The 18,948-nt window shown below is 38.2% G+C and overlaps 1 protein-coding gene and 1 long non-coding RNA gene across 8 annotated transcripts in view; one reads left to right on the top strand and one right to left on the bottom strand.

The window, feature by feature from the left end:
• Window positions 1–992: 992 nt before the first annotated feature.
• The window catches only part of GALNT5 (polypeptide N-acetylgalactosaminyltransferase 5), a 50,192-nt gene continuing 32,236 nt past the window's right edge, over window positions 993–18,948 (bottom strand). The window contains exons 4-10 of the mRNA XM_037523358.1: window positions 18,575–18,710; window positions 17,598–17,717; window positions 14,790–14,907; window positions 13,456–13,779; window positions 8,801–8,881; window positions 5,326–5,487; window positions 993–1,195 (exon numbers count right to left, since the gene is read on the bottom strand). Coding sequence (XP_037379255.1) covers window positions 1,055–1,195; window positions 5,326–5,487; window positions 8,801–8,881; window positions 13,456–13,779; window positions 14,790–14,907; window positions 17,598–17,717; window positions 18,575–18,710 — 1,082 coding nt within the window. The 3' untranslated portion in view covers window positions 993–1,054. The remainder of the gene's footprint in view (window positions 1,196–5,325; window positions 5,488–8,800; window positions 8,882–13,455; window positions 13,780–14,789; window positions 14,908–17,597; window positions 17,718–18,574; window positions 18,711–18,948) is intronic.
• LOC119255848 (uncharacterized) overlaps window positions 2,560–18,948 on the top strand; it is a 428,764-nt gene continuing 412,375 nt past the window's right edge. For all 7 annotated transcript variants that reach the window (XR_008553572.1, XR_008553573.1, XR_008553569.1 and 4 more), the window contains exon 1: window positions 2,560–2,669. This is a non-coding gene — a long non-coding RNA (uncharacterized LOC119255848). The remainder of the gene's footprint in view (window positions 2,670–18,948) is intronic.

Here is an 18,948-nt window from a genome sequence, read left to right as displayed (position 1 = left end):
GTCTAGGGCAATACTTTCTTAACTCTCTAAGGGTTGCTTAGAAGACACATTGTCTTCCCTTCATTATGTCCTTTATTTCTACTTTGGAATCTTTTAGAGCTGATTTTTAGCAAACTTCATCCCTTTGAATGCTATTAAATGAAAAGTAGTATCTTATATGTAAGAATCTAAATATTTTTCAGTGCTCTATTTCTGTTTTATTTGTTTTAATTCTTCTTATTTGGTCCTACATTAGAGTGTGTTCAACAATTAAAGGTATTTTTGGTTACTACAGTGTGTTGTGACCCAGCCTCTTCTTCCCTGCCTTTTCTTTCTTTTTAAGTATTTGCTTAGGTCTGGGGAGCTACTGGCATAATATTTTTTAATCATAATTAAAAATGCCCCAATTAAATTGAATCAACTTCCATATCTAGAATAAGTATTTGTCTTCCTCACTTAAATTTTTTCTACTGCTTCCAACTGAGGAAAAAACATTATGCAGTAATCTGTATCAAAACGCTGCCACAAAGGAGTCTTAAGTCAATGGTTTCAAACTGTTAGATAAACATGCGTGTTGTCTGGAGGGACTTCACCAAGGTAGTAGCTGTGTGTTTCTGAAGTCTTTTAACAGTAGGAACTCAATTTCTTTTTTGATGATAAAATGGCAATTAAAGGAGTAGGTTTTCATTGATTGTACCCACTTGTGGGCCAAAAGACTGGTCATTATCAAATACATTGAATGTTAATGTCACTGTGTTTCTGCAACTACTCTGTTAGATTGTATGGGGAAACTTAGAGGTTGAGTTCCAGCACATGGCAGGAGGGCAATTCAGAAGGCCACCAAAGTGCAGAAGAAGGACTTCAATTTAATGTTGGACTATTTCCCTGAGTTAACATGTGGTATCTCAAATATTGTGATTTAAAAAAAAAACCAAAAAACAAAGAAAACCCTTCCATTCAAATGCTATTAGTTTTGAAAATTTAACCCACCATAGAGAAATACAGTCACCGACTTCACTGTCATTTTAAGTATCTAATGAGTTTACTAGATTAAAAAAAAAAAATCAACTCCTCTTCAAGCTTCATAATAATTTTCAAATTTCCACATTTGATTAGGTTTTATTGGGTCACAAGTAGCAACTCTCAGGGTCTTCTCAGAAAAATTTCCTTCCAAGCATAACAACTGATGATAGTTTCCAAAAACAATGTGATTAACCTGGAGAGAGAAGGGATTTGGGAATGAACCACAGATTGAATTTAACAACTGAGGTATTAAAAAAAAGAAACTATAAGTAATTATATTTTCCATTCTTAAACATGACAGAATTCAGTTTGTCTCTATCTCCTATCTCAGTTTATATTCTCACCCTTCTGAAAATTACGTAGCTTTTAATTCCTCAGGAAACGTAAAATGAAGTTTTTGATGATATATCTGATAACTACCATCACAAACAAGTAAGTTAGTTAATTTCTTAAGTTCAGTCTAAAAGTGCAAAACTGAAATACAAAGTGCTAAATGATGTATGTTATTCATGACTCCCTATAATAATCTTTGATAATATGTAATGCCTGATGTCCAGGAAATTCAGAAGTAATTAGGAAAAAGTCAAAGGCATTTCAAAGGGTTCTATTATTAATATTTATTGTATAGTCAAGAAATGATTGATAAAACACTTTAACTTGCTCATGGCTTCATATTTTTTTCACTTCTCAATCATCTCAGTTATTGTGACTATGATACTCTAAACTGTACATTTTTGTTTTGAAATACTTTTAAAACTTACCAAATATGGGTGAATTCATTATAATTAATTTTAAAGATGCTTCTACAAACAGTCACCATTGTAGGACTTTGGAAATAGACCACATGAGTAGGTATGAGGTTCTGTAAAAGGGCTGGTTTTAAACAAAATCAGCTGCTGTTTTTTTACTGCAAGCATTTTGACTGCAAATGTATAAGCAGCATAACTACTATTTAGCAATAAAGTAATTTTGAAATGTGAGAGAAAACAACTAACTGGTTGAGTTTGGTTTCATTTTTCCATTGAGGAAATAAGAAGTTAACTCTTTGCAAACGGGTGTGTTATTGTCATCTATTTTAGCACTATATGATCTGACTATATACTTCGTAATCTTGGTCAAAACACACACACACACACACACACACACACACACACACCCCTCCAAGCAAAGTAAAGACTTGGGGGCACAAGTGCTTACACACAACCCACAGAGAAAATCAGTATTTTTGCACGGCGTTGCCATGAATCTACTCACATTCCAATGTATTCTAATATCTTATATTTTTTTGTTTTTACAATGTATTTTCACAGTGTGTATTTTGTCTTATGGTTTTTGTTACTCTTTTTACACGTTTCATGATGTCATTTTGAAACTTGCGCTGTTTCCCCCCTATTCATCATCACAAAAGCAAATTATCTCTTTCGATGATACTGCCACGACTCCACACACACGTATTCAGAAGACGTCCTCTTTCACGACAATGTTTTGAACGTTATTCTCTGACTTTTGTTCTTTTCTCTTTTACGGCAAAATTGCTTTACGGCTAATTACGTTTGTGGCGCGGAAATAGTCACCGTGAAACAGCTTGTGGAGATGTTTGCAGCAGAACCACCAGAACAACCACTTTGTGTGTTGTGGGCAGTGAGCGGCCGCTGGATTATCAAGAGGTAGCTCAGTAACTTGACTCGGATTTAAAGACACTAAAGGGGAGCTAGCGGTGGAGGGAATTCCCCGGCCCAGAGCCCAGAAGTCACTTTCTAGACTGTATCCATTTCGGGGGCTGCAATCAGAGCATTTGGGGAGGGCTGACCTAGGAAACGCCTTTCGGCTTTCGGATGCGCAATTAGAAATGTATAGTTTGATTAACTCATAGGTATTCTGTTTCTTACATTTACCCCTCCTCCTTCCTTGAAGTTTCCAACTCCAGATGCTTCCTAAAAGGAGAGACATGCTTATAAGTTCATAGGCTTATTCTTCCTTTCCCTTTTTTTTTTTTTTTTTAACACTGAGGTGTGTTGAGGGATTTTTAGGTTTAGTTTGAAAACTGATGATAAATTGAAAAAAGTAGAAAGGCAATTGTTAAGCTATCTTCTCTAGGAATGGGGAGTTCAAGCAGAAGGTAAGCTACTTAACCTGTTGCAAAATCACGCACCAAGTAAGAGGACAGCTTTCTAACCTTTGTCATCTAAATTAAATTACATTCTTTACAAATCAGCCTGCCATTTAGGGGTACCCAAATTGGACCCATATAAAAATCAGTTGATGAAAACTAAAGTTCTCAACAATGGCGATAACTCAACACCCAGATTGTAAGTAAGACCTATGTGATTTTTTTATTTTATTTTATTTTTTTTTATAGAGGCATGCTTTATTTATTTATTTATTTGTTTGTTTGTTTTGTTTATACATGCACTGGGTACAGTCAGAAGCGCGGGAGGGTGAGAGAATTCACCAGAGCCAGAGCGGGGAACAGAACAGCCAGACTGACGAAATACACTGCTGAGGGGAGCAGCGGGCGGCAGGAGAGGTCTGCGGGCCATGTGGGACCCTCCTCCAGTGGCCGGGGAGCAGCCGGGGATCGAACCAGCGCCGCAGAGGCCGCGGGCAGCTTCGCAACCCAGCGCTCAACCGCTGCGCCACCGGGGAGGCCCAAGACCTATGTGATTTTAGGACTGCCTGCTCCGATATATTTTCTCACCAGCCTGAAACCTGTTATAGTAACAGGTTCATTTCTGGAGATGAGAATTATTCACATTATCTCATTCATTCTCATATAGTCTCTTTATCTCTATCTCTCAAAGCTCTTTTTCGCTTTTCTTGCCCCATATTGTGAATCAAGCAGAAGATGTTATTTTGCTATTTGTTTATAGCAATTTGTGGATTTTCCCAACACTAATGCAACATAAAATTCACAACTTATACACTAGTAATGCCTATTTTTTTCTGAATAGCTCAATAATATTTGTTAGCACTAAAGAGGAAAAAAAAGTCCAGAATGAACTGAAATGTAGCAGAAAAGATTGTAAGGCAAAAACATTGGAGACCCTGATTTTGACTCTGAGCAGGAAGAAAAATTTGTGAAGAGACTAGTCACTGGCTGTGACATCAGAGGGAAAGGAGGCACTCCAAGGGAAAGAATGCTTACCTTGGGGTCAACCTTGAGCAAAATGGTGCTACCCATAGACCCAACTCATTCAGTGGATTTGGTAGGAACTTGCTAGCGAGGTAGAAAATTTGAAGTTGTCCTGAAATTATTCTTACCACTCCAAGATCCTGGGCCAAAGCTTGTGACTGTATGTTTTTTTTTTTTTTAAAGATTTATTTATTTATTTATACAAGCACTGGGGTTACAGTCAGAAGCACGGGAGGGTGAGAGAATTCAGCAGAGCCAGAGCGGGGAGCAGAGCAGGCAGAAGGGCTGAAGCACACTGCTGAGGGGAGCAGTGGGCAGCAGGAGAGGTCTGCACGCCATGTGGGACCCTCCTCTGGTGGCCGGGGAGCAGCTGGGGATCGAACCGGCGCTGCAGAGGCTGCGGGCAGCTTCGCAACCCAGCTTTCAACCGCTGCGCCATGGGGAGGCCCTTGTGACTGTATGTTGTTAAAATAGATTTAAATTTTTCTCAAAAGACTTTGAAAGTGAATTGAGTAGAGCAGTGGTATGATGGTAAACATGAACAACTAGACTTCTGGAAAAACATGCCGTGGTGTGTAGCATAGCTGTACATACTCCCCTGGTGGCTGGGTGACAAGCCACCGATGTGTTATCACTGAATGTGAAGTCAGCAGGAGCTGCATAGTGGGAGCTGAATCTAGTATCCCCTGAAACCCAAGTCTCTGGGAACTGGAAGGTATGAGAAATTTCTTATATGGCAAGGAGGCAGAGAATGAGAAACCAGATTCATACTAAATTACACGGCTTGAGGGAAGCACACTGCTTCTTTCTTTGCTTGCATATTTTCTCTATAAGCTTTCCTGGTGATCAATAAGAACCAATTTTTGCCTAATAAGCCTTCATTTTGGCATGTTAGCGGACTCAAGGAAATGATTTTTATAAGCAGATAATGAGAGCAATATAACCAAAAGAATCAGGTTACTTCTATTTAAAATAACTGATTTGAAAAAAAAAAAATGTTGAAGAACAAAAAGGACTTGACGGTTTACAAAAATATCCATTTATCTCTCTCTGTGTGAACTTTTACACTGACTCTATTGTCACAATACATTTAAAGCTTCTGACTGAGGAAGCTGACAGTGAGGGTTTTATGTCCCATTAAATTGAAAGTTGGATTTGTGGTAAAGAAGAGGTAAAAATATTTTGCTTACCAGTTCTGGATGAAAGACTGATGTTGATTTATGCAACCACTTTAGTCCTTTGTTTCTGTTATCACAAGGGTGCAGCCTCAGGGCCCCCTTATCAGGAATGGGAGCTAGGCACCATTCTCCATGTTTAATCAGTCTTAACCAGGTATAATTAAATTGTTGAAGCTGTGGGAGAAATGAATAAGGAGAAGGTCAGCTCAGGAAACAAACACAAGTAAAGCCTTTGTCAAATATCTATATTTTTAGCAATAGTTACGAGAAAGGTCTAGTACTGCCCCTTTAATTTTGAAAGTATGGGCATATTTACTCTGTCTAATCTCATTTTTATAATTTTAAAGTTGAATAGCAATACTGTTTATCTCCGAGGGTTGGGATAGTGACTGTTAAGTGTTTAGTACACAGTAAACTTTCAATATATGTTGCAATAAGACAAATTTTTAGTCGAGTTAGAAAAGCTGAAAGTGGATGTTATTTTATGTGCTAAATCCAGACCACTCTGATGATTGAAGTGTTGGAACATTTAAACCATTGCATGATAAAGTCCCTGAGCCACTGAGACTACAGGGAAACCAAGTCACTATTCTATGTTACTAGTTTGGAAATTATTATGCTTTCTTGGTTGAGATTCTCTAGAAGACTGGTATTTGAGAGGCTTTGTTTTACTGTCAGAAAGACTAAAGGTCTTTTTTTTTGTTGTTGTTGCTATCGCATGGAATCACTAGATTTCTTCTGTATTAACTTCCCCCTTTTCGACCTGCTTTTGGAGAAACTAAGTTTGGGAGAATCAGTATCTAAAATAAATAACCAGTTTAGGCAATGGCATCCTGTTTTCAATTCTTAAAAGTATTTCTTCAGTTGTTTAAAATCTGGTACTCTCTCCCTGGTCAATTTTACTTTAGACATTGGAACTGTGATAAATTTGTTGTTTAGTGCTAATGTAAACATGTTAAAAAAAAATGGAGTGCTGGTAAAATCTGTCTAAGTGCTTTTACCCAATGAATCATTTGCAATACAATTGCAATTTAACTTAAGTTACCAAGGATTTGATTGTGCTAGACCTCAAGGCTCAAAGGCTAGTCCCTGGATTTTCTTTTTTTTTTTTTTTAAGATTTATTTTTATTTATTTATACAAGCACTGGGTACAGTCAGAAGCTTGGGAGGGTGAGAGAGTTCACCAGAGCCAGAGTGGGGAGCAGAGCAGGCAGAAGGACCGAAGTACACTGCTGAGGGGAGCAGCGGGCGACAGGAGAGGTCTGCGCGCCACGTGGGACCCTTCTCTGGTGGCCGGGGAGCAGCCGGGGATCGAACCGGCGCTGCAGCCGGGGATCGAACTGGCTCTGCAGAGGCTGCAGGCAGCTTCGCAACCCAGCGCTCAACCGCTGCGCCACCGGGGAGGCCCTAGACCCTGGATTTTCATTGGCATTATCTGGGAGTTAATTGGAAATGTAGCATAGCCTCATTGTTAGTCAGAATCTGCACTGTACCAAAATCTCTAGGTGATTTGGTGCACATTAAAATTTGTGAAGCATGATATATGGCACAATGCAAATAGTTCATGTGCTACCAGAGGAGCTATTGCTTTGAAAAGGGACATCTCAATTGGTTGAAAAGATAGTAGCTAAGCAGACTTGAGGCAAGGTGAAGGATAAAGCTGATGGTTCTGTCCTGGGTTATTACACCTTTTTGAGGATTTTTGGATGAATGCTGTAGTCATTGGCTTGGTATGAAGTCTTGTAAATTATGCCAAAAATAAGTTAACTTCCTCCATGCTTGTGGACTTTTTATCATTCAAACAAACCACAGGAGACAGAAACTAATAATTAGTAACAAGGCAAAAAGGGACCAAGGCATTGTGGGGGGCAGGGGCTGCATAATTCATACATTTAGTATCCCCTTGGGAGAGTCAGATTTTCAGATACATTGGTTAATCTGGCACAAAAGTCAATACAATGGGGAATCTTCAAGAATTGCATTCTTTAATACTTTAATTTAATTTGGACTAATTGTGGTTTTGTTTCACAATTTATGATTTTATTTCCTCTTCGCATTGTTAGTAAGTACTGTATTTTGTTCCTTTGATTTTTTTTTTAAGATTTTTATTTATTTATTTATACAAGCACTGGGTACAGTCAGAAGCACGGGAGGGTGAGAGAATTCACCAGAGCCAGAACGGGGAGCAGAGCAGGTAGAAGGACAGAAGTACACTGCTGAGGGGAGCAGCGGGTGGCAGGAGAGGTCTGCGAGCCATGTGGGACCCTCCTCTGGTGGCCAGGGAGCAGCCGGGGATCGAACCGGCCCTGCAGAAGCTGCGGGCAGCTTCACAACCCAGCGCTCAACCACTGTGCCACCGGGGAGGCCCTTGTTCCATTGATTTTTGACACTTTTCTCTTTCCTCTGTCTCCTCTCTTTCCTAATTAAGAAGAAGTTCCCTAAGCCTTAAGTTTACAATCGGCAGCTAAATTATAGCAACAGAAATGACAAAAATGTCTTTTCTTCAAGAAACAGCTTTGAATTAAGAGGTAGAGATAAGGACATTCTTGAAAATTAAGCAATATCTCAAATCAAAGCAAATAACAGTCTTGGCAGCCTAGATTATCATCACAAAATAATTTCTCTACCAAAGAGTGATGTGCAATTTAGGAGGCGAGTTCCTACTCGTGCATCACTGCACCTGTGAGATCTGGCATCCAAACCAGTGACTGTCCCCATAGAATGAGAATGGGTAGGGAAGTATGCTGGAGAGAGAGGTGCCATCACTCCTGGCTCACCTCCAGTGCTTTGGGGCCCCTGCTCTGATCCTGACCCTACTCCCTCCCCCATCCCTTTACCACTGTGCTCTGAGTCAGGTAGGGTTTAGCTGTAGGAGTTTATACCATGGAGCTTGTGACTTGCATTACTCCTTTAATATGTAGGAGAATAGTGGGGGCTAGAGAGAGAGAAAGAAGGGAATTGATAATAAAATTGCTGAAATCATTTAGAAATATGTTCTGTTTTTATGTTCTTTATTACTTTATCTTCACATATAATGTGTTATTTTTCACGTTAATCTTTATTATTGGAGCAACTAGTGTCAGAGCCTGTCTTGCATACTTCATAGGTATCACTTAATTTGACCCTCATACCAGTTTTAGTGGTAGGCGCTATTAGCACTGCCATTTACCTAAAGGTTAAGGAGTTTGAGGAGTTAACACATTTGTGGAAATGACAGAGCCAGAACTGAGTGCATGGTGGGATTACTTCACTACTACACCTTAACTCAGGCAGTCACTTTCTTTATATTCAATGGTGCACTCTCTTGTCACCAGTCTTATGAATACATAGACATTTAGAAATTAATTATTTCAATAGACAAAAATGAATTTCTCATGTAAGTAATGATTGTAAACATACCCTGTACTTATTGCACCAACTATCAACTTCCCACACTTACACCAACGATCATCCCCTTGGATGAGAGAGAAAACCCATCTCAGCATACCTGGCTGCCCCCGTCACAGTTTTCCAGAATGGCTGTAGTGTTGTCAACAGAAATGCATTTCCCCAAAGCCACATTAATAAGCTAGGAAGCAAAATATAAAATATGCATTAAGAAAAAAATATTTAAAAGTAGAACAAGACATTTAGACACATTCAGAGAACACAAAATATAGAACTATAATAAGGTTAAAAGATAGTTAATAGCTTAGCATTACTTAGCACTATATGATTTTATTGGTTGCTATCTCTAACAGAGACATAATGTAATCTTGCTAAAGTACAGCTTCAATCTGTCAATTTAAGTCTGTGATTCAGCCACAGAGCCAACAAACACAAGCTTTTAATTAACCCTTGCCTGGCATACTGAATAGGGAAGGAGCAAATGGTGGCATGAAACATACTTATTTTCTTGTCTCAAGTTTGTCAGAATCATATATTAAAAGTCAATGCACATAGTGTATTTCAGTCAGTCTGCCTGTTCTGTTCCCGCTCTGTCTCTGGTGAATCCTGTTACCCTCCCACGCATCTGGCCTGTACTCCGGTTCTTGTATAAATAAATAAATCAATCTTTAAAAAAAAAAATCAGTGCACATACTTGTAATTTAATCAAACCAACAGTATGGACTCTGTTCCCTGGCTGTCCCCTCCAAGCTATTTGACTGCTTAGGCACTGAAACATAGATGAGTTGAGTCCTTCACTGAACAGCAGATTCCAGCTGATTCCCTGTCAAAATCTTCCTAATGACTCAAACAAGCTACAATTCATTGCAGGAAAGTCATGAAAGCTAACACCAAGCCAAGCATAAAGGCACTTTCTGGAAGAACCCCAGGTGTCTTTTTTTTTTTTTTTTTTTTTTTTGTGGGACCCTCGCCGGGGCCTGGGAATGAACCAGCGCTGCAGAGGCTGCGTGCAGCCTCGCAGCAGCACTCAACCGCTGCACCACTAGGGGAGGCCCGGTTTTTAATGGAATTATAGGGTCAAATATGGAGGCACCACCAGGGGAGGCCCCGGGAATGTGAACTCTTATTTAAACCTCCATATGGGTCCTCCCTGGTGGCCTAAAAATTAAGTCTCAGTGCTATCACCACTATGGCCTGAGCTTGATCCATTGCCGGGGAGCTAATACACCCACATATGGCGCAGCAGACCTTTCCTATCTTGCCTGCTGCTCCCCTCAGCCATGTATTTCAGTAAATCCTCCTGTTCTGCTCCCCACTGTCTTGGGTGAATCCTCTCACCTTCCACACCTCTGGCCTAAAACCCCGGTTCTTCTATGTAAATGAACAAATAAATAAATAAACCTTCATTTGTGTTTGAGATGCAAATTTTACACTACTTACATTGGATAAGGAACACCCACAAACCTTCAGGACAGAGATGGAAACATTAAAAATATTGATCGTACCGGGTTGGTTACTTTTGGGGTACATGATGACTAAAACAATTCTAGAAGATCAGAATCTTTAGGAAAGCTCTATTCACAATGTAAATCGACAAGTCCACTATTAGTAAATGAAGTGGCTGGAGTGCACAGAAGGAATTAACCTCCATGAACTTCAGAGAAGAGAGTTAATAGCAGTGCATGAATAATAATAATCCTGGGGTTTAAAGAAAGGAAATATTTCTCCAATTGATCATTGACTCTTAACATAAATAAATGTAAATTTCTGTATGTGTGGATTATACAGAAAATACTGTTTCAAATGGGTTTGGAAAACTGCCTTCAACACAGCTGAACAGGTTGTCCTACTCAGAATTTCTGAAAACCTTCAGTATGTTAATGTTTAGCCGCTGCTCTGAGAAAGAATGTAGCATGAGTGTTTGCCAGATATATTTGACCACTGAATCCTATTTTTGGCAGCACAACTAGTAACTTTCTCCAGGACAATGTTTGGGAATCCCCAGTTTGACTAATATCTTTGTATTTATTTCTCACAATAGAGAAGGCATTAGAAGGAAAGAAAACTTTTTTGTCCTTTGTCTTCCCACCCTCATTTCGTCTCCAGGTTGTTTTCCCTTCCTCTTATCAGAAATTACAGAAGAAACCGCTTTTCTTCATACGGAAATGATCCATGAAATACCAAGGAATTGTTTTTCTTTGTCATTATGAATGGTATTTAAAATTGATTTTTCATTTTTTAAGAACTGTATCATGTTATCGAAACCATTTTTAGAAAGTCAGACAGTATGTAAACTTCATATTTTTTTTTAAACAGGCCTCTTTATTCATTTATTTATTTATTTATTTATTTATTTATTTATTTATTTATTTATTTTTCTTACAAGAACTGGGGTACAGGCCAGAGGTGCAGGAGGGTGAGAGGATTCACCAGAGACAGAGCAGGGAACAGAACAGGCAGATCTACTGAAATACACTGCTGAGGGGAGCAGCTGGCGAGACAGGAGAGGCTGCCGCACCATGAGAGAATCTCCCCAGCCAGCCGTGATCAAACCCATACTGCAGAGGCTGCAGCCAGCTTCACAGCGCTGTGCTCAAACGCCTGCACCACCAGGGAGGCCCTAAACTTCATTTTAAAAGGTAGAAATTTCTGCTATTTTATTGCCAAATTGTTAAACAATAGGGCTATCCATTTAATATAAACACACATGATTGTGAGCCTCTTTTATTAGTTCCAAATAGTTTTCTTTCAATAAGAAATTATTTGTCTAATGTTTTAAAAAATAAACTTTGGCTGGATTTAAATTCCCAAATGTGTAGGATGAAAGAAGTGAAAATGTGGAGCAAGTAACAAAAAGTAGTTGTGAAATTAATTTTCACAGAATTTTCAACATTGTCACCCCAAATAATGGTCTAATCTTACTCTGAATTCCCATTTTTTTTTAATGGTAATAATGCTCCCGACTGGTTATTTCAGAGGAGAGTAAGTGACATCTTTATAAAAATTTGTCTAAGGATGGTATTAAATAATGAAGAAAATAGGAGCCAAATTGTTAAAATAATTTTCAAAAATACTTTTTGAACTTTGATATACATTATAGTTCAGGCATCTACAGAGGGCTATTTCATTCGTAAAGTTCAAAAATTTTATAGGGACTAAAAGTTAACTTCTCTGAGGCAGCAAAAGGTAGTTTTTTAGTTCCCTCTGGTGGTTAAAATTTAGTAATGCTCTTACTGAGATTCTGTGTTAGGATGGGAAAAAAATACTATGGTGAGATTTTCTTTAATTTCTGTTCCTACTCAAGAAATAGAATTAAAATGGTAAGTTTATTTTACAAATATATTATTTCAGCAATGTATAAATCCAGGGCATTTTTTTCTTATGAGTTAACCTAAGATACAATATCATTTGAACCACTTGTAGTAGCTGCTGTTCTAAACTATAAAGATGGCAATTTCATAGTATAGTATGTTACGTACAAACAGTAACATATACTTGTCAGTTGAAATTTATAAAAACAACAATTTTTCAGATGAGGTTCTGCTCATGTTCTTCCAGAACTTCCCTTGATTCTTAAGGAGAATGACAGCACTAGGTCCTTATTGTGAGATTTGCTAGAGAGAGAATGGATGGTTTGTAAATACACTTTCTAGAAAGAATGAAAAATACTTGGTCTGAAAGAACAGGCTTCCTGATGATCAAGTCTGAGAAACTCTTGAAAACAAAGAAGTTCTAAAAGAAAGTGAGACAACTCTGGGAATATTTAAAAATCAAAACAATAGAAGAGATTCAAAGTATGTATAACAGAAAAGAGCTTGTTCGAAGCTTGACTAACCATATCTAAACCATTTTATGGTAAATATGTTTTCATGTCCTGCCATCCTCTTGAACTTAAGCCTCACTGCTAGGTTTGAAATGGCTTTTGTCTAGTTTCTCTTCCTTGATTTTTTTTTTTTTTCTTGGCTTTGTACCCTAACCAATCTATCTATCTAGCTTGACATCTTCTCTTTTGGTATGCTACTTTGTGCCCTGGATTTTCTCCACTATTGTCTGACAATTTCTGTTATTTTTCATCTTGCCTTTGAAATCTTAAAAACCCTAGCTAAGTCATGTGATCCCATTGCTTAACCCTATTCAGTAACTTCCATTACCATTCAGAGAAAGAGACAGAGACAGAGAGAGACAAAGGGGTGGGGGGAGGAAGAGAGTAATAGAGAGAGAGAGAGAGAGAGAGAGATTCATCTTTTTTCCAGTTCTTGAAAGAACTCCTGTCTAGTTCCTGTCTAGTGTTCTCATCTTTGGAGGTTGGGTGACACTTGTCCTTCAGGCCTCGCCATAGATATTTCATCAAAGAGAATCGAGCACTCAAACTTAGAAGGATTCATCACTTGTGGCAAGTTCCCCAAATGAAAACTGTATTTTTAATGTACACTTTACTTTTTTTCCACCTTTCTCCCCTACTCAACTTTAATCTCCAAAGGAAGGGATCAAGTCTACTTCATTCATCACCCTATAATCCAATTCTGAAATACTTCCTGGTATTCAGTTTGCTGAGTTATCAATGATCATGGCCACTTGGAAGCCTTCCTCAAGTTTACCTGTGTTTAACCTTCAGTGATACTTTGTCTCATCTACACTTATATTTGTTGTTAATATATAATATATAATTCATTGTTTCTTCAGCATTTTCAAGAGATTCTGCATTTTTTTTTTTTTTTTTATGGAATTGGATTTTAAATTACTGCTTAAACTTACCACACCACTTGCCCTCACAATGGGTGCCTTCATATCAGGAAAAACATTTTCCAAGTACCACCTGAAGCTTTTGCACTTTAATTTCTTTCGAAGCTCCCGTTGTTGGGTGAGGTTTCCAACATCTAGTCCTTGGTCAATGAGGTGATCCCCATGGCCATAGAATAGCTCCTTGTACTCATCCAGCCAGACCTCAGCAACCCGCACCAAGTTCCGCTCCACTGTCTTCATCCGGTCTTTGGGGAAGGAATATGGATTGTCATTTCTAAATATGTGGCCCACTCTGGAGCAGGGAATGATTTCAATTTCACCACCACACATCCACACCTGAAACAATTTAATGATAAGCATCAATTATCAAATGAATGTTCACAATTCACGGACAATTAACAATGACAAGAAACCACCTGGTGCTATTCACCCCATTGGAAGTAGCCCTCTCAACTTCTAAAATCTTTTTGAGTAGAAAGTTACGTTGCTGTGGAACATTAAAGATTAGTAAAATATATTTTTTCCCTTGTTACCCTACAATTTGTTTTTCAAAAAAATTTGTATGGAACCCCAATGTATAAAATATGTGATAAGAGTTCCTGCTTTGATTGAATCAGGGGAAAGTAAATCAATTTCCTTTTTTCAACTTCCTCTTCTCACTTCTTGGGAAACCCCATTATGGCTCATGGAGTACAATTTAAAAACCACTCTTAGGAGGTCAAAGTAATATTCTTTTAAATAAATACCATCCCACTCCTTGGGAAGCAGTTGGTGTTTGGATGTCCTCCAGTGTGGATGTTGCTGTGCTCTCCTAGATGTTAATTAATGGTTGTGTAATACCCATGTTCCAAGTCACTGCACCGTGGCACTTTTTGCACTTCTTTATCTAGTCCTCTTCAGGATGGCCTGGTACTGAATAATTTCATTACATCCAATAGATTAAAGAGAAAGTTCCAGTAGCTATTTTGTCATGTATGAATTGCACAACATTTTTGCTGAATGGCAGAAAGTTATTTCTCCCATATTTAGATGAAGAAATGGTGTGGTAAACTGTTAGGGAACTCTAGTAAATTTCACAAGAATTATTGTATCTCCAAATTCAATTTGGGATATGAAAACCTTAATCCACAGACTCTAAAATTTCTATGAAACTTCCTCCAAAGGCAGTCACATATCTGATTATATTAGCAAAATTATTAATTTACTGATTCAACCCAGCAATTCCTTTTTAAATTTTAAAAATGTTTTATTATTTTTAATTTATTTACCACTGGATAGTAAAATGAACTCAAATATAATACACTTTTAATTGTAAAGAGAATTTGAAAAGCATTTGGCAATAATACCTTGAATGAGAGCTCCATATTTTCTCCACCCCAAACATCAAGACCAGGATCATATGTTCCAAGTTCAAAAAAGTATTTTTTGTCAATGGAAAATAATCCTCCTGCCATGACGGGACACCTACAGAAAGAAAAATTTCTTTATAAAACTTCTGTCTCATGGGAGCTAAACTTTCAGACTTGGTCTCTTATAGTGTTGTGTTGGAATAAGGAGGCATTTCAACATAGCTACAAAACTCAGGAAGGACTGGGGTGGAGTCACTGAAAGCACCCTGGTTCATGATGGCAGAACTTGTTCAGGGTTAGCAAAGATGGGGCCCAGAACAAGAATTCTTACTTGTCCATGAGATTCTGACACAAATTCTCCAGAGGTATTATTATTTTTATTTATTTATTTATTTATTTGTTTGTTCGTTTTTTTTTTTTTGTTTCGTTTATACATGCACTGGGTACAGTCAGAAGCGCGGGAGGGTGAGAGAATTCACCAGAGCCAGAGCAGGGAGCAGAGCAGGCAGAAGGCCCGAAGTACACTGCTGAGGGGAGCAGCGGGCGGCAGGAGAGGTCTGCGCACCATGTGGGACCCTCCTCTGGTGGCCGGGGAGCAGCCGGGAATCGAACCAGCGCTGCAGAGTCTGCGGGCAGCTTCGCAACCCAGCGCTCAACCGCTGCGCCACCAGGGAGGCCCCTCCAGAGGTATTTTTAATAACACTTACTTAGTGCTAAGGGAATACCAGGCACTAGTCTAAGTATAATATATGTAATAACTCATACTTTACAAAAATCCTGTGAGTATGTACTACTGAGAAATGGCAACACAGAAAAAGAAACACTTCCAAGGTCACAGACAAGATTGATGTACATCTGGGGTTCAAGCTTAGGGGGTGTTGTTTGATTCTATGCTTTCTCATGAACTAGACTATCTCAATGATACATAAACTTGATTGACAGATGTGTTTTGCTGTTTTGCAGCAGACACTTTTGAAAGTATATTATATATTTTATTTAGTTCTTAAAACATTTAAAGAGGAAGCTATTTCTATTAGTCTTTTTTTTTAAAAAAAGATTTATATATTTTTATACAAGAACTAGGGTACAGGCCAGATGTGTGGGAGGGTGAGAGGATTCACCTGAGACAGAGCAGGGAACAGAACAGGCAGGCTGACCAAAATGCACTACTGAGGGGAGCAGCAGGCAAGGCAGGAGAAGTCTGCCCCACCCAGAAGATGTGGGTATCTCTGTGGCCAGCGGGGATCGAACTGGCACTGCAGAGGCTGTGGATAGCTTCATAGCGCTGCACTTAACCACCTGTGCCACCAGGGAGGCCCTTTTTCTATTAGTCTTAATGAGGAAACAGACTCAAAGAGATTAATCTCACACGACTAACAAATAGCAGAGTTGAGATTCGAATCCTTCGCTTCTGTTATTGATCATGGAAAACAGAAACTACATTTGAGTCAGCTGTTAGACAAGATAGTGATCACTTGCCATGGTGGTCTCTGCTAAGCCAGCTGCAATGGTTTATATGGAGAGCATCCTTGTGTTTAGAATATATAGCTATCTCGGGTAAAGTCCTTGCCCAAACCCCACTCCATCTCCCCACCATGTATGTACATATTCTCTTTTTATCCTAAATGTCCTCTTTAGACTATGCAGAATGCATGCTTTTCTAACATCATCTTCAATATAATCTGAGCACAACCACTACACTGACCATCAAAATGTAGGTCTGAACAAGGCAAAGAGTTTCTTTAGATGTAGGATTAGAGCACGAGAGTGAAATTCAGGTAGATCTAAGTTTGAATCTCAATTTATTCTTTTATTAGTTGTATATTCTGGAGAAATTACCCTAACTCTTTTGAGTCTCAATTTCCTCATCTCTGAAAGGGGGAAGAGTACCATCTCCCAACTAGTGTTATGTAGACACTCAAGGCCTTTTTACAGGTTACAGGGAGGGCTAAATGCATCATGCATAATAAATGATAGTACTGCTGCACTACTAAGAATGTCAAATCTGAAGGCATCATCGCTGGGAAGGGGCGAAGTGTGATCTGTTGAGGGCTAAGGTCCAGGAAAACGTACTGCCATGCACAGTCAGCTTAGGCTTTCTCTAGGGCCCTGCCGGTTTGTGTCTGTTTTAAGTTTTCTGTCTAACAGGGAAAACTTCAGGACTCCTGATTCACAGCATGCTGACCACATGCCTGCCCTCAGGTCTAGATGCTCGGGGTAGTATTAGGAAGCCCCCATTTTGGCTTTAGGTTATACTCTTGAATCCAGCTTCTCCAACTAAAAGCTCAAATTTTAATTTATATGCAGGTGCTGTGTCCATTTCTCAGTTCATTCACAGAATTTGGCACCACTCTGATGGGAGTAGTAGGATTAGGTTCTAAAGGAAAATCCTAACAGTAGTGTTTATGTAATGATTTTCCTGTTATTTTTACAACTCTTTTTATTTTTGCTCATGTTGACATTGATATTGTGTGTATTATACATTGATATTGTGTGTGTTTATATAGCATTTATGAAGCACATTCAACTAGCTTATGTTTATTTGGTTGTAAATCCCAGAGAACAGAATAATGTTAATGAACTTCTCTGGGTTTAGGGCTGAATAGGGTGCAAGTGACCATTCAAAAATTGAGATTTGGTAGTGAGAAACAAATTTCTCAGGAAACTTGTATTTGTTTTTTGTTATCTAAAACTATAATTGATGTTTTAGAAAATGATGGGATATTTTTGTTTTGTGGAATTACTTTCTGTGACTTTATAAAAAGATATATGACTGCTTCCTAGCCTTAAATTTCACACACTTACCTTATTATATCAGTTTCTTTAATTCTGTTTTTTGCAACAACATCTGGAGGAATTGTTCTCCAAGCAAAGTTCATTGGCCACACAAAGATGCCCCTCTGAAAGTTGTCCACTGTCATGTAGCTAATTCAGGGGGGAAAAAACCAACAGTGCTACCTGAGATCATACACATCTTTATATTATACACGTCATCAATCCAACACAATGTCTTGTTCAAATGAATGAAGCAGATGCTTATGCAGATGACTTTAGATCATCACTAAATTTAAATGACATTTTGAGAAAAATTACAAATACAATTTTCATTAGGACCTGGATTTTCATTTCACTTACTTTTCTTTTAATAGTGTTCATTATTGAGAATTTTATACATTAAAATAATTATTTTTTTTTTTTTTTTTTTTTATTTTTTATAGAGGCATGTTTTATTTATTTATTTTGTTTGTTTGTTTGTTTTGTTTATACATGCACTGGGTACAGTCAGAAGCACGGGAGGGTGAGAGAATTCACCAGAGCCAGAGCGGGGAGCAGAGCAGGCAGAAGGACCGAAGTACACTGCTTTCTGCGCACCATGTGGGATCCTATCGAACCGGCGCCGCAGAGGCCGCGGGCAGCTTCGCACCCAAATAAAATTATTTTTGAGGAAAAAAAAACTTAGGTATATATATACACACGTATTTATTTCCTATGAAAATAACTGAACTTTAGGAAAATAAATTTTTTTGGGTTTAGCTGAATATAAAGGGGGAAAGTACTGGACAATGAATATGAAGACTTACTAGAATTCGGGATTTATAGGTTTATTGGTATTAAGGTATTTTGAATTTGTGATAATCAGTTATTAGTTTGATCTGCTCTGTTCTTAAGATATCTATTACTAGATTTGTAAAAATTTCCATAGTAGGAGTATGACCAGTGCTTTCTTCTGCTGCTGGTTAAAGATGCACTTAGAAATAGCTTGTAGAATATGACAATATTACCTCATGTCTTTATCATTGATGACTTCAATTACTGGACAGGCTACTTTTTTTCTATTTAAATAAACCCTTTCCAGAAGAGGTTCCAACCAACCAACATTACATTCCACATGAGAATCTAAGAATGTCAGCACGTCACCTAGAGAGACAAAAAAATAAATAAGTAAATAATGGTATATAATGAATGTGTATACTTCGTATTCAGTGATCTTATAGATTGCTTCAGAAAGGTGGTTGTAAAAGCTGTAGTCTTTTCTTCTCATTTTATTCTTGGTCCCTATAATTTTATTCTATAATGACAGGAAGGGAATTTTTTTCCAGCAGTCCTCTGGGGCTATAGCATTTATGTTTGACACATCATTTAGGATGGACAGCAG

This window comes from Talpa occidentalis, unplaced genomic scaffold, assembly GCF_014898055.3.
Source record: "Talpa occidentalis isolate TD23 unplaced genomic scaffold, MPIMG_talOcc4v2.1 talOcc4.3, whole genome shotgun sequence".
Taxonomy (NCBI): Eukaryota; Metazoa; Chordata; class Mammalia; order Eulipotyphla; family Talpidae; genus Talpa; species Talpa occidentalis.
The sequence above is the reverse complement of the archived record's forward strand: the minus strand, read 5'-3'. Positions and strand labels throughout refer to the sequence as shown.